This window comes from Etheostoma cragini, chromosome 7 (assembly GCF_013103735.1).
Source record: "Etheostoma cragini isolate CJK2018 chromosome 7, CSU_Ecrag_1.0, whole genome shotgun sequence".
Taxonomy (NCBI): Eukaryota; Metazoa; Chordata; class Actinopteri; order Perciformes; family Percidae; genus Etheostoma; species Etheostoma cragini.
Genome location: NC_048413.1, coordinates 2820108 through 2835302, shown reverse-complemented (window position 1 = coordinate 2835302; position 15195 = coordinate 2820108). Strand labels below are relative to the sequence as shown.

At 38.4% G+C, this 15195-nt stretch overlaps 1 protein-coding gene across 3 annotated transcripts in view; it reads left to right on the top strand.

Moving 5' to 3' along the window:
• The first annotated feature begins 2270 nt into the window (after nucleotides 1–2270).
• The window catches only part of rapgef3 (Rap guanine nucleotide exchange factor (GEF) 3), a 28422-nt gene continuing 15497 nt past the window's right edge, over nucleotides 2271–15195 (top strand). Inside the window, exons 1-2 of one of the 3 annotated variants that reach the window (XM_034875526.1) lie at nucleotides 2271–2375; nucleotides 12570–12614. In XM_034875526.1, coding sequence (XP_034731417.1) covers nucleotides 2286–2375; nucleotides 12570–12614 — 135 coding nt within the window. In that variant the 5' untranslated portion in view covers nucleotides 2271–2285. Of the gene's footprint in view, nucleotides 2376–8333; nucleotides 8727–12569; nucleotides 12633–15195 lie in introns of those variants that run through there. The other 2 variants (XM_034875525.1, XM_034875527.1) reach the window with 2 other exon arrangements.

Below are 15195 nucleotides of genomic sequence, written 5' to 3'. Positions count from 1 at the left end.
ACGTTTAAGTTGGTATACATTGGGTCGATATTGTTGGTTACATGGAGGCCATGACAGCTCACTGTGAAGGCATTTGTTGTTTAAAAATATAATAATCTAAAAGATTTTGCATAAACATATAGTCAGGCAAAGAAATAAAAGCATTGTGTAATACACACTGTCAGCTAGAAAGACACAAACCGGTGGAAGAAAATCCTTCACTAGAGAAAAAGTAGCAAAAACAGACTGATTTAAGTAAAAGTCCTGTATTAAATGTCAATAAATATGGAAATGTGTTTTAAAGTATCAAAGTAAAAAAAACTCATAATGCTGAGAAAATGGTTAGTTTTACTAATGAATTATTGTTTTTTGGTTAATTCATGTAAAATGCGAGAGTTTTTTGGAGGCTACACATTCTAGGATGGGAGAATTTTCAGAAAGTTCAGAACATATTACATACTAAACATTTGACGAACTTGTTGGAATATTCATTGTTGTAGCGTTGTTATAATAGTTAAATATTAAATTTGTTTAAATGAATATACATGTAATAAATGAATGTAATAAATTAAATAATACAGCTACATACATTTGTTTCATTTGTATTTTTCTGAGGTTATTTTTAGTTTTGGTTAATGCTTTTGTTTTGAAAGTACCAGGCAGCCTTAGCCACCAGGTGCACGCCACATAGACAGGTGAACAGGTATGTGGGAGGTAGACCATGGGGAGGAGCTGATGGTTTTATAAGTTCAATATGTTTAATATGTAAAATCTGTGACTGCAAAGTATTAACTAAAGCTGTCAGAGGAGCGTAGTGGAGTAAAAAGTATACATTTTCTTCTGAATTGTATTAGTAGCATAACATGGAAATAAGTCATTTACAATTACATTGAATTAGTACCCGCGAGGGACCAAGCTGGCAGGCATTTGGAGTCATTAAACTTGTGTTTCCATTTGAATTTTTACTGATGAATTGTCCTGTTTTTGTTTTCTTTTTTCTTCTTTTCTCTTCTTTTTTTCCTGTTTTTACATACTAAATGTTACTATCCTATGTCTTTTTTTACTGTAACTCCAACCTGCCTATTGGACTGCAGATGGAAATTAACCCTGGGGCTACAATCTGGCACATCTACGTGTACTGCTGTACTTGTTCATCAATGTGCATTGTCCTGAATTTATAAAATAAATAAAATAAAATAAAACAGGTTTTTAGTTTAAAAAAAAAAAGTTTTATTACAGAAAACAGAAAGTTCTGGCCCATACAAGAGGACTACTAAACACAATTTAACCCAGGTACCTTAACTTTAACCTTAACCTTAATCTTAACCTTAACCTTAACCTTAACCTTAACCAAAGCTGGACTAAACAGACCTAAAGCCATGAGGGAAACTTATACAGTGGCTGATCAGGCCATTCTGACCCAAAGGGTGTAGCCCAACACATTATATAGACAAACCACAATAACTACAACCCATGTTAAACCAACGCTACCTAATGTGAACTAATGATAAATCAATCAAGTAATCGTAAAATATAACTAGCAAAGAAAGAACACAACTGAAAAAATGGATACTCTGCCACACCCCCATGTGGGGAAAACATGGCACAGTCCAATTATCCATTCCCCACACATCAAATTCACTGAATGCAACTTAAACAAAGACAATGAACCTGAAATTAGCTGTATTGACAAAGTTAAATAAATGTGTGCAACCAAACAGAAAACTAAGTCAAATAACTAAATAAAGTGATTGTAGAACTAAAGTGTGTGTCCAGTTCTTTATATTGTATAATGTGTAATGTGCTCAAAACAAGAGAGAGTTAACCCTGGTGAGTGGTTGCTGTTTCCATGTTTGGCTGCAAGTGCGGCCATCACAGTACACAAGTACAGTACTTGAGTAAATGTACTGTTACAATCCACAACTATTAAATATTAAACAAGATGTAAAAACACAAAAAAGTGAATAAATCTACAAAGAAAAGATATTCACATAAAAACATGAGTGTGGTTAAATGGTAGCACGCAGGAAAATGTATCAGCAGGAAGCATTAAAGCATAATTTCATTTATTCAGAGCATGTTTTATAGTTGGACTGTAAATCTAGCAATTACACATGTGTAGAAAATTTAAATCTGTGCTCTAAGCAATCCTGTGGTTATTGGTAGCTATGTTACAGTAAAGGATGTCGCCCCCCCCCTCCCCAGCCCTTCTTCACAGCCAATCAGAAAGATACAGGAAGCTAAGTTCGGCAACACTCCCCACAACTCACATAAACACCAATGACTGAAAAATCATCCTCCGGCATATGAAAAAAGCAAAGGCTGAAAAGATCAAGCAAAAACCCCAGACGCATGGGAGACGAAAAGCTGAAGAATCTTACACAAGTGTACTAGTGGTGAGTTACTAAATATTACTAATTAAAATAATATAAAATAATATACTGATGTTTTGTGTGGTGTATCAGATAGATAGATATAGATAATTATTTTAATTCTTCAGATAGAAAATGGGCTTTACATGGTACGCCATGCAAATTTAAGAGAAATATCAAATGTTATGAAGAGTTTTTGTGTATATGCAAAGGTTTTTTCCATTACTAACTGCGTCAATTTTCAAAACAAACCAAATTATTTACTCTCTAATATGACTGCAGGGGTCAAGTATCAACATGTGACTGAGCAGCAGGAGGTCCATGAGTAAGAAGAGCTCACAAACTGATTTTAAAAAGAAAATTAAAAACAATTGTCATCTATTTTATTGCTTTTACTCGTGTGCTTCAATCTTTGTTTGACCACGGGGTCAAACCAAAAGAAATAAATAAGTCTCTGCCTGTCACTGCTTACTGGATAGGGGGGGAGGAAGGAAACGTGTGTGTGTGTGTGTGTGTGTGTGTGTGTGTGTGTGTGTGTGTGTGTATGCGCGCACACACCACCAGACAGGCACAACAAAGACCTTTTGGCAAAGTACACATTCCATGGGCGTAGATGTGTTGCAGGAAATCCCACTCCCATCCCCGGAGGATCCAAATAGAAACACACACAAATCCAGAAAAAGTGAAACACAGACAACACAGCGAAAACCTAAAACTATTATTAGTTTACCAGTGTGATACTATATAAGGGCCTTCACGTCATCACTAAAACTTCATTTATGTAGTTTTGATGCTTGAGTTGTTTCTATATTTAAAAAAAGAGAATCAGTGTGTAGATTCTCATTAAATCATTTCATACATATTTAGAATTGATGTGTACATTTGCATGAGGCTTTTAGAAATTTCCTCTCCACGGGATGTAGATTGCAGAGCTTAAGTGCTCTCAATAGAGGGCAGCATTTATTTTCAAAATGCCAGAAGTGCATGTGAACCACAGACTGTGTAAATATTGATTTAATATTAATGGTCTGTGATGTAAACTGAAGCTTCGATGCAAAAAAGACGCGGGACCTGAGGGACTGAAGAGTCCAAGGTGTCAGCAGCCTGCATTTAGTCTCTCCTGCAAGATGGAACAACTCAACAATTCTCTGAACCTCGTCACTTTCACGTCAATCCCAGAGCCACAAAGCAACGACCAAGTATTGAAATTTCTGGCTTTACATTTTTGAAAATCAATCCTGAGACTATCCCCATCCAGTGTAGATTAACCTTCTAAAAAGCAGTTTGGTCCAGTGTGTATTTGGTACAGAACTACCACAAAATTCCCCAAAACAGTCCTCTTTCTCTCAGTGATGTGGCGCCGTGCACATAAGATAAATAAGTCACTTTGTCAGATACCATCAGACAGACACATTTTAGCAATGTGCTCTTCTTTATCAGCTATCATGTTTACATTCCCTCAGGAGGACGTAACAAGGAAAACTGGATTCCTTCGTTTTGAACAGTCTCAATTTTGTAACATATAGAGAGTCCCTGTGCGGCATTTGGAAGAGACAAAGACACATGAGTTTAGCTGAAGCACGGAAAACGAATCGATCGCACTTGCAATACTTTGCTTTGACTGCTTTACCGTTAATACTGGATTTTGGACAGCTCTGACTGGAGCATCCTCAAGATCTCTAAACTTCGTAAGGAGTTACTGTTTTTTTACAGGGTGTGCAATGTAGCTTCTGTTATGCAACTGGGATGAAGGTGGGGTTGTGATTCCAAGGGATTTGAGCTTGTAGACTTTTAGTCGTTCACTCAACACACATGCTAATGCAGTAGGACTGAGAAAGGAGCATGAATCTCTAAAACAGAGGTAACTTACAACAGGTGCTGGAATTTTCACTATATGGAAAATAAGAGGCAGTTCCATTACACTGCCCTCCTGGATCTTTCCAGTTAGAGGAACCACCAACCCGAAGAACAGGAAAGCAGGACACAATTAGTCTTCTTGTCTGTGTGCGTCTTGTGGAAAGCCATGGCAAACTGACTCTGGCATTGAGGTCAGTACAGGAAGGGCAGCCTTGCACTGGAACAATAGCAGTGACTTAAACAAGTCTTACGCAACACATCCAGGCTGCAGGGCACAGTCACAACTGGAGGTGCACGGGAAATCAAGTTAAATAGAGGGTCCGCCTTGGCCGTGAATCCACGAATGACATGACAAATGCATTATTTTGTTTCTTACTTGGGAAAGAAACTTATTTTTACCCTGTTTTTGTTTCACACAGATACTGTTCAGCCCATCTCCTCGATGGAGAACTTGGTCAAATCCATCTGTTCCCCACCAAGGCGTTGTACACCAGACATAAGTGAAGTAAGTCATCTGCTTCTATGCTGGAACACAAATATACACAGACAAATAGACATAGAGAAAGATGCATTCACAGCTGAACGTTAACAACCGTTGGTACAATATACAGCATCACGAGTTTTAAGAATCCATAAACCAGTAATGGGTAACAGTTTAACACCTGTGCAAAGGACAAACACCTGTCACCAAACTGTCAACTGAAACTGTACCAAACTTCTGATAAGAGACCCACCGAGTTCACTTCTCCAACCTAAACTGTTTTCTGCCCTTGAAACTTGTTTATCTGTGAGTCCATGCCTATATAGACCCGGTTGAGCCAGACAGCTGGACAGCCTGATAAGTGTGTGTGTGCATGTGTGTGCAGAGTTCTGCATCTCAAGTGTTCTGCCCTGAATTACTACACTGAGCAAACTAGACTACATAGTGACTGTATGGAACATTGACTCCTTTAATAACCTTGATCCAGTCTTGTGAATTTACGGAGGCAGGTGAACTGTTAAATACCAGCAGGTTAAAGGGTAACTGACGTTTTTTTTTCACCCTGGACCGTATTTTCCTTTGTTTTTGTGTTTAAGTGGCGGATAGGAACAACAATCTTTGACATTGGTCCAGTATTAAGCAAGATCGCTGCAATTGGTAGCGGCAAAACAAGCTACAATGTGAGTTAATAGGGCAATTGTGCAGCTTTTATCTAGGTTTAGAAAAGTGCTCGGTTTGCCACTGACAAGCTCAGATTAATATTCTAAGTGTCTGACAACATTATGGAAAGGATTTCCAAGAAGATCATCCTTTCTTTTAAGGAGGAATATCTTTTTTTTTTTTTTTTACAAAATCACCCACAAAATTGCATTCGCTAAAGCCACCAGACTCCATGTAAATAAACAGTAATTCTAGCATAGTACAATACACTTAATTCAAAGTCAACAAACAAAATCCAACTAGAAAGCTGTTTTGGGTCATCTTTCCACCTTCCCCCAACCATCACAACCCTAGTAGTTTACCAATTTACATAAGCTACACTTAAAAGTATTTTCTTAATTTTTTTAAATGGAGTTTGGTAGGTTAGGCGCTAGTGATCTTAAAGCTGTTTCTGGTTAAACAGAAAAGTCTTAAAGAAGCTTTTAAAAGGACAATCTCTTTAGGGATCCTTTCCATAATGTTGCCAGACACTTAGAATGATAATCTGAGCCTTTCAGTGGCAAAAACAGTACTTTTAGGGGACCAAACTGACTGAACATTTCTCCCGCTTAGTACCGGACCAATTTCAAAGATGGTAGTTACCCTTTCAGCCCAGCTACAAATGGGTCATTCCATACCAACCCACCTAGAACTCCCAGTTCATGTACTGGACTTTCATGAAAAGAATCATATGAAACTTTAACTTTATGGGATCTTGCAAAATCCTATGGCTCTACTCTAAATGTCTTTTTCAATTATGAAGTTTGACCGCTCCGCATTAGCAAACCTAGACACGCCTTTAGAACCCTCCAAGCGGTACAGCTCTCTAGAAACACCAAAATCTGAATTTTCAATACAAACTAGGGTGGGCAATAGGGAGAAAATGAGATACTACCATATGCTTGACCAAATACCTCGATATTGATATTGCGGCGGTATTCTGGGGTTGACAAATGGTGCTTTAACAAAATATCTTCACACATAGATTTTAGATGAATAATCATCAGTAGTGTAGAAACAATGTCTAAGTGGGGGAAAGCCAAATGATAGAGCAGCTAGAACAGTGCATCACTATACTGTAATGCAGCCTTTAAAACCAGAAAAAAAAACACTTATCACGATTTTACAATATCCCAAATCTAAGACAATATCTAGTTTCATATCACATTATCGATATAATATCGATATGTTGCCCAGCCCAAATACAAACATAAAATCTGCCCTTCTATGTGGCTGTGAAACCTGGACATTCACCAAATCAATCATCATTAACGTGTTCATCAACAACGGTCTCAAGTACATACTGAGGATTTGGTGGCCCAACAAGATATCAAATGTAGACCTGAGGAAACGCATGAACCAGGAGAAAAGCCACACAGAAATTAAATCTAGAAAGTGGGGATGGATTGGTCATACATTTAGGAGGATCCAAGGAACACAGCAAGAGAAGTTTTGGACTGTTATCCCAGAGGCAAGAGGAAGTTAAGGAGACCTAAATCCAACTGGAGGAGGTACATACTTGATGAACTGACCAAGACAGGGACCACCTGGCAAGAAGTAAAAACCTTAGCTCAGAGAAGATTGAGGTGGAGATCCATGGTGGAGGATTAAATTAAATTAATGAATTAAACGAAGTCTAAGCTTATTTTTCACTGGACTGGGTTGAAATGTGTGAAAAATCCAAGAAACCCTGATAATAAAGGTAATTAACATGTACACTTTAACAAATGTAACGTAAAAGTTAAAGCAACTTACTGTCAACAATTGGCCAGCAAGTTACTGTGAATTATTTTTACAGTAAAGGTAAAAATCTGCATTTGAAGTTTGCAAATGAACATATAGACAAGCCTGACGCATTGTGGGAATAAGTTCTGTAGACCTATGAGGTTAAATTAGCCGGAATGACCAAAGGTACGTTTGGAGAAGAAAGGACACAGAATATAATGGAAGAACCTCTGTCCAACTGTTAAGCATGGGGGGATCAATCATGGTTTGTGGTTGTATTGCAGCCAATGGCACAGGGAACATTTCACGAGTAGAAGGAAAAATGGATTCAGTAAAATTTCAGCAAATTTTGGATGCTAACTTGATGCCATCTGTGAAAAAGCTGAAGGTAAAGAAAGGGGGGCTTCCACAAATGGATAATGATCTTAAACACACCTCAAAATCCATGGGGGATTACATCACGAGGCGTAAACTGAAGGTTTTGCCATGGCCTTCACAATCTCCTGACAAGGTATTAACTCTGCAGGGTACCCATACTTTTAAAATCTAACTTTTTGTGACATATTACACGGATGTCTAATCTGTTGATGCCTTTTGGAGATTTTTCCATCTTTTCTTGGCTTCTTTATGCACATTAATAAAAATGTTTACCTTGGGTGCCCAAACTTTTGAACCCCCCTGTACAGTACTATTATTGTGAATCTAAAGTAAATAACTGTAGATTTCACAGCCATTCATGACAGTGTATGTGTTTTAAAAAGGTATCAAATTAATCAAAACTAATCCAACTAGCGGACATAATTTTGCAAATTTAAAGCTTCTTCATTTGGGTATAAAAAAAATGGAATAAGCAAGATATAACTTAAAAATATTTAGCTGTGTGACATATTGATGAGGTATTTTAAATTAAAGGATTATTAAGGATTTTGTTCACCACGCAGGTCCAGCAGGCCATTAGTCACCTTTAAACACAGCAGCTGGGCTGTCACTGAAATATGCATATCTGGTGACACATTAGGCTACATTTCCTGTTTACGTTTTAAAATAAAAAGGACAAAAGGTACAGTGTGCACCTGCCCACGTACACACGGAGTGCAGGTGTCAAGTTAAATGAATCAAAGGCAATTAATTAGGCGGTACAAAATGCCAGAGGAGGCCGTCTCTCTGACGACTCCCTGTTGGTTCCCTGCCCAAAAAAAAAAGAAGAGCGCACACACACGCAACACGGCAGTGCGCCTGTGCGTGCCAGGGATGGCTGAAGCCTACACACTCCGTCCTCACAGAGAGGCAGACACGTCTGTCGAAGGTAGCCGGTCTGGGTTTTGGTTGCAGGGACACAATCCTGCCTGGATTTTGTCGTAAAACATGCGGAGCGCATGACGCTGCGTTGTTTTGTCGGTGCGCATTAGAAACAAAACGCGGCGGACGGGGCGATACTTTTGCTGGGAATAATGTCTGGAGGTGCAGAGTCCGCGTGCACAGCTTCTGACTGGGAAAGTTGTTGGTCTCTTGTTTGGATCTGAGACAAGATGCATCTGCTTCGGAGTCACAATTACCAAGTGTTCCCGGACCGCTCCTCAGTGGAAACACCGACCATACGAGGCATCAGCTGGGTATGCTGCTTTAATCTTTGCTTCAGAGAACTAACTGCAGAGTGGGAGATGAGAGTGATGACAAGCACCATCTAAAGCCACTGTCTTGTATTGTAGTGCATTTTAAAAGTAATACTACGGTAACTTAGGCTGTCCATATTCATATGGAGACTTCACATATCTTACTTTTTCCCAAAAATAAGCACTCATGGGAGGACACTTGCTTTCTGTAAACGTCTTGTGGAGATGCTTAAATAATCCTTGACATGGAGTGAATGTCTTCACATGGCTTAATAGCCCTAAAAGACCTAGTATTTTGTTAAAGTGACAACCACCCAATTGTTATCTAATGCGTTTTGCGCTGAAACTCAGCATAAAAAAGTCTTTGCAGTTTCAGGATAGGTGGAGAAAGAGAGCAGGTGAAATGAGCTTATGTGAAAATTGGGTTTAATTCACCTCACTTCCTGTCACTTTCACTACGAAACAGTTTAAGTCCCCAAAACGGCAGCTTGCAGATATTTCAAGAACTCTTCAATTGGACTGAAGTAGACTTCTCTGTTGTTTTAGTAGCTTGGGGGCAAGGACACAAGACGGTAACAAAGCACAGTCTTTTTTTTTTTTTTACTTAAACTCAGGTTATAAATAGTGTATTGTTCCCCTTCAATAGAATATCCCTGCTCAGTTTACAGAGGAGATTGTAGAAGAATGCACAAAGGGGAGGTTTTAGTCTCCAGGTCACAGGAAGACAGAACAGTGAGGCTCTAAATTTACGTGGTGTTTATAGCATTAATAGGTCAAAGTCAGCTGTAAATCTCCAGACTGCATTCTGCATTATCTGCTATTACCAGCCATGTCATGTTTTACAAAAACTGTACAATTATAGTACATAATACAGTTACAGTAAATAACTGACTATTATGTTTTGGATATGGCATGTCCGTCTGATACCTGACAACCTGAGCTTATTGGCTTAATGTGACGTGCTACACATATTATCCAATATCACAGGAGTTGTCAAACTTGCTGCAGTGAGTTTGAGTTTCAGTTATTTACAGTATACATGATAAATTACACATTAGCACTTCCACAGAGATGTCAAGTTAACAGCATACCAAACAAACAACGAATACATGCATTGACTTGACATTATGATTATCTCTTCTGTGTGTTTGTAGTACTAAACCAGCACTAAGGCAGTCGGATCTGCTTCAATAAAGAGATTCATTTTAGAATTGCATACTAGATTTAAGGCTTGATAAGCAGAGTCATTCCCCCCACCCCCAAACAGTATCCAGTAAATCTGTTGATTTAGGTATGATATCAAAAATGTGCCCAATTTAACTGGCATTGAGGCATTTGCTAATTCCTTCTCTGAGCTAATGCAGTGCATACCTTCAACAGGGGCAACACTGAGATCTGTTTTCTGTCATCATTAGGAGATGCCAGGGCATAGACTCCCTGTCCTTATTGCTATTGCATACCAGCGCTGAGAGATGGTGACAAAGCAGAGACCAATATACCTCACATTCATAAAAGCTTTGTTATTGTGTCTGCCTGTCTACCCCCCATATTTTGTCCACTTATGTATCCTATTGGTTGAGTCATACCTGATACAACTGCTTTCTTGTTTTATGGAGTCATATTCAGTTAAATATACTTTAATTAGAACCAAAATCACAAGTATGTATCGCACTTTCAAGCTCGTCGCCTACAGTAACAGACTTGCACTGGGAGCTAACGGGGTGTTTTGGTTGGCCAATGTGTCATTCAGGCTATGATCATCACGGCTGGCTGCACAACAGCTAGACAAAGCAGCACCACAGAGTCTGTCTCTAGAGGGACTGGAGACACTTGACTGATGTGTATCAGTCACGTGAGAAATTTCCTGATCAACAGTCACTGTATGATTGAGTAACTTTGCATCAGGTATTAGGATTCATAGCCAACAGGCCATACAGAAGACCTAAATATCTATCCTTGCAACATGAGTAATCCAGAGCACTGATAACAATTGCCTTTAGAATGCAGGTAACATTACAGGATGTTAAGTGAGTCATAAAAACTAAGAAACAAAGAACACATTGAAGAAATGGCTAACTTCTAGACTACTGTTCACAGATGCAAAACCAGACAATTACATGATTTCCCATAATAAGCAAGTTCCTATTTTCCACAGAGTTTAACACAGTTCCAATTCGAATAGACACTTTCCTGTTCTCAATTCTCACCAAAATGATTAGCTACACTACTCAACCCCCTGTTTGTAACGTTAACGCAGTCCTAGCTACGTAAGTAGGAAAAACTGTGAGTTTGTGTAAAGTTAGCATGTTTGCCCCACTTTAGTTTTCCAGCTTTCCCGCGTTGTCCTGCTGCTTTGGGTTCTCAGACATCTTTCAGGAAGATGTCGAAGAACCCTGGAAGCCTGTCCCTGACCAGGGATCACCTCCTTTGAATTACACACACGCGATGCCAAAAAAAAACATTGTCTCTGACAAGCTAACGCCGGACATTTTTGTTTTGCTTAGAACCACTCTAGGTTAACACTCGTGTTGCCTTCCTGTCAACCTGTAACTTTGTGTTTTTCCAGGTTGAAATTTCAACATTTTGTCCTTTTTTCTACAATTTTTTCTATAAAGTTTTGTCAATTTTATTCCAATTACAATTTTTTTTTTTGGGGTCACTTTTTACAGTAATTTTATGTTTTTTTTCTTCTTCACTCATCCGATGTTTTTGATGTTTTTTGTCACTTTTTCAGATTAATTTTTTCCTGCATTTAAAATAATAATATTTTTGTTGATTTTTTTTCTTTTCTGCGTTTTCATAGTTTTTTCAACATTTGTCACTTTTTTTCAACATTCTTTTGTCATAGTTCTTTTATAGAAAATGTTTGTAAAGGGGTCAAATTTGATAAGAAGAGGGTTAAAGTGGGGTTGGTGGGTTTGGTTTACACCAAGACCCCGCGGCTGGTGGGCACTGAGGTGTTCAATATCGACTTTTATCGAGTTCTAAAGTCTGTCTTTAGCTATCTTTAAAAGAACTGCCAACTACCAGCAAAGGACGACATATAGCTAGCTAGCTAGCTAGCAAGGCTAGCAACCCCTTGGCGGACAGCCAATCAAATTGCAGATGGGCAACTGGCAATCAAACACACCTGGCAAATTAAAGCAATATTTTAAAACTGTTCTATCCAGCAATCAATCTTAAAATGTAGGCTATAATAATGACAAATAACAGCAGTAATCAATGATATAGAATTATATTCATTGAAATGTCTCAGTAACTAAAACCATACTCTTTTCTGCCAGTTAGGGCACTGGTAGGGAGTCTGCATATATATATATATATATATATATATATATATATATATATATATATAGGTTGCATGCTTGTATATAGGTTACATGCTTGTATATGTTGCAAACGCTGCAGTGCATTTAATCTTTAATTTGTTGGATTTTCAAAAGCCTTTTCTTGGATAAAGCATAGTCCATGGTTAAAAGCAACCTTTTCACCTAGAAAAAAGCATGGCAACAGGCTGTGTACTTTACTTTGCTGATATCTATGAACTCTGTCCTCCCACTTCATCACACCCACTTGACACCCACCCACACCACGCTGGAGACAATGGTAACACAGGCCAGGTTGAGATAATGTACTTGCGTTGACCTTCATCCCAATGAAAAGAAATAATTATTCTTTCTATCTGGATGGTCCAGCTTGGTTAAATCTGTTTATTTGGTGCCTTGGCAGCGAGATAATCATCCACAACCAGTCCTGATAGTTCCTGTGGAATCTTTCTGCTTTATTTCAGAGGCTTTTGACTTGCAGCAGTAGTGATAACGTCCCTCTTCCTGTTTCTCTTAGACTCCGCTGCCAGAGACGCTGAATTCAAAGGACACCATGAAGCAGGTGTGTACGCCAGAGATGGTGAGCCATATCTTGGTAAATCACATCCATAAAGCAGAGAGCAATCCAAGGTTCTCACTGGTGTTAGACCCCTGCTGAACATTGGAAGACACACAATGTCAGGAGAAGTGTGATTTCAGCAAGTTTTAGCACTTAAGCAAGTAGAGATGGCCCCAAACGATATTGAATACGGACATTTCTAAAAAGAATGTTGGAAACTGGATTGTCTTTAAGCTTTCATCACAAGAGTTAATTATCATCTAGCATCTTAAATCATATGATAGTCTTGAAATTCCTTCTTCAACAATTTCATAATCATTTTTATTTATTTTTTACCATGGAAAAGAATCCGATTGAGATTACAATCTCTTGTACAAGTGAGCCCTGGCCAAGAAGGCAGCACATCGAGGATAAACTTTAACAGGCACACAGGGATGGACAAGAATAATAAATAAAAATTAAAAACAGAAAATCACAGTTTCAAAACAAGGGCAGACATGTTGATAAATTTGATTTAGGTAGGACTTGAATTCAGTATGTGAAATAAGAAACTGCAGTTCTAGCTGATTTTTGATTTAGCGGATTAGCACTATAACTAAAATCTAAAGCGCTAAAAGTGTGGTTAAACATGAAGGACTGTGTCCAGGTATTGATTTGTACACAAAGTTCAACCAATGTTTGAGCCTTCTTGTGTTGATTGAGGGCCGACCCACCATTTCATATAATACACAATGATGGGTAGAGTACTTTGCATGCATTATAAATCTCAGTGCTGCTGAATGATACACAGAATCCAATGATTTCAACTCGGCCTCTGTAAAACACATCTCCATTTTCCAGACTTAAACCCAGCTTTAATTTCAGTTTATTAGGTAACTGCTCAATATGCAAATCAAAAGACATCTCTTCCTCCAATATAAATGTTTCAAAGCACGTGTCAGGCTTCTTGTCCCTCTTTAGACTATCACCGGTTTACAAGTTTCTCTCTCCTCATGGGTCTCCTGACTTCTGTTTTCATCCAGAGTCGCAGTGCTTGCATCCTCTCAAACTGCTGAACTTGTTCTTTTGTTGCTATAATATCCTGCATTACTACTCAAGCGAGTCTTAAAAACACATTCCTAGCAGGGCATGCAGTCACAAGGAGTCTAAAGGGCACTTAGGGCCCACAGTTAATTGACCCTCCCTACACTCCCTACACTCCCAAGCCCTAGACCTCACCCAGCCCAGGCCCCTCACCCTGCCTTATCTCAGCTTCTTCAACAACATGCCAAGGAGAGAACTTTAAAAACAATCATGACAGGGTTGTAGGCCTACGTGGAAAGTCAATTCTAGTTGGAGAGAGAGAGAGAGAGAGAGGGAGAGAGAGAATATCTTTCAACCCCAAAATAATCAATGCCTGTGCCTTTTAGTTTTGTGCCGGAGCGAGAAGATAGAGTAATCATGTCTGCAGGGGGCAGTTATTGCTAACCTCTTCCAGCTTAGTTTGGTTGCTTAGGAAGTGTTGGCTCCAGATTCTAAAAGTCCCTAATGAGCATCATACATTCTCGTAGCACTGGACAAGACGGCTCTTTTTTTATAAACTGTGTTTGATTGTTGTGCCCCAAGTTTGATATGAGATGCAAAGCTGTTGTTTTCCTCTTTAGACATGATTAGGTTAGATTAGATTCAACTTTATTGTCATCAAACAGGTACAGGTACAAGGCAACAAAATGCAGTTTAGGTCTTACTAGAAGTGCAATAGCAGCAAGTTCAGGATATACAATGGTTTTATAAGTGCAGGACATGGATATGTATTGAATAAATATAGAAATGAATACTACTTTAAACAGAATTTTACGGATAGATTTGTCCTATGAATATAATATATAGATGACTAGTATTGGGATCAAGATTTACAGCTGGAGATGTACTGAATATAATATACAGGTGGATATTACTATAAATATAATTTTTACAGATATGTACAATGAACATAACGTACAGATTGTTACTATGACAGAGTTTACTGGGGAATATGTACTATCAATATGTATACAGATGGCTATTACTATAAACAGAAATTTTGAGGATATATATATATAATAAGTTATGGGCAGAAGTTATCCAGTCCAGTAGAAAGTTGCATATTACAGTTAAAGTACGGTATTGCAGATGTATATGTAAACAGTTGGTACTGTAATTAAACAGTCAGCAGTGCAAATTGATAAACCAGTCACACTGAAGTAGAATTCACCATACTTAAACACACGCTTAACAGCTCCTGATCTCTGCTCACATTTAGAAATTTATTAAAAATTTGTGTAACGGAAATTGAGCATGTCCCAGTGTAATTTTTTGTTAAAAAAACATACTTTTCATTTTCTTTTGGCTGAGGTGGTTCTGCTCCACAGGTACATGACTTTGTAGACTGGATGTAAAATGGGTTGGGAGTGTTTCCCGTGTAGGTCAGATGAACTACAGATACAACTTGAAAAATCGGAAAACCGATGCCTTATGACCTAATCAAAGGGCTTGAATGGGGAAAAACCATATCCGTCATGTATTGCAGAATGGCAATATTGCCTTCTGAAGAGTGGTCTTGTGT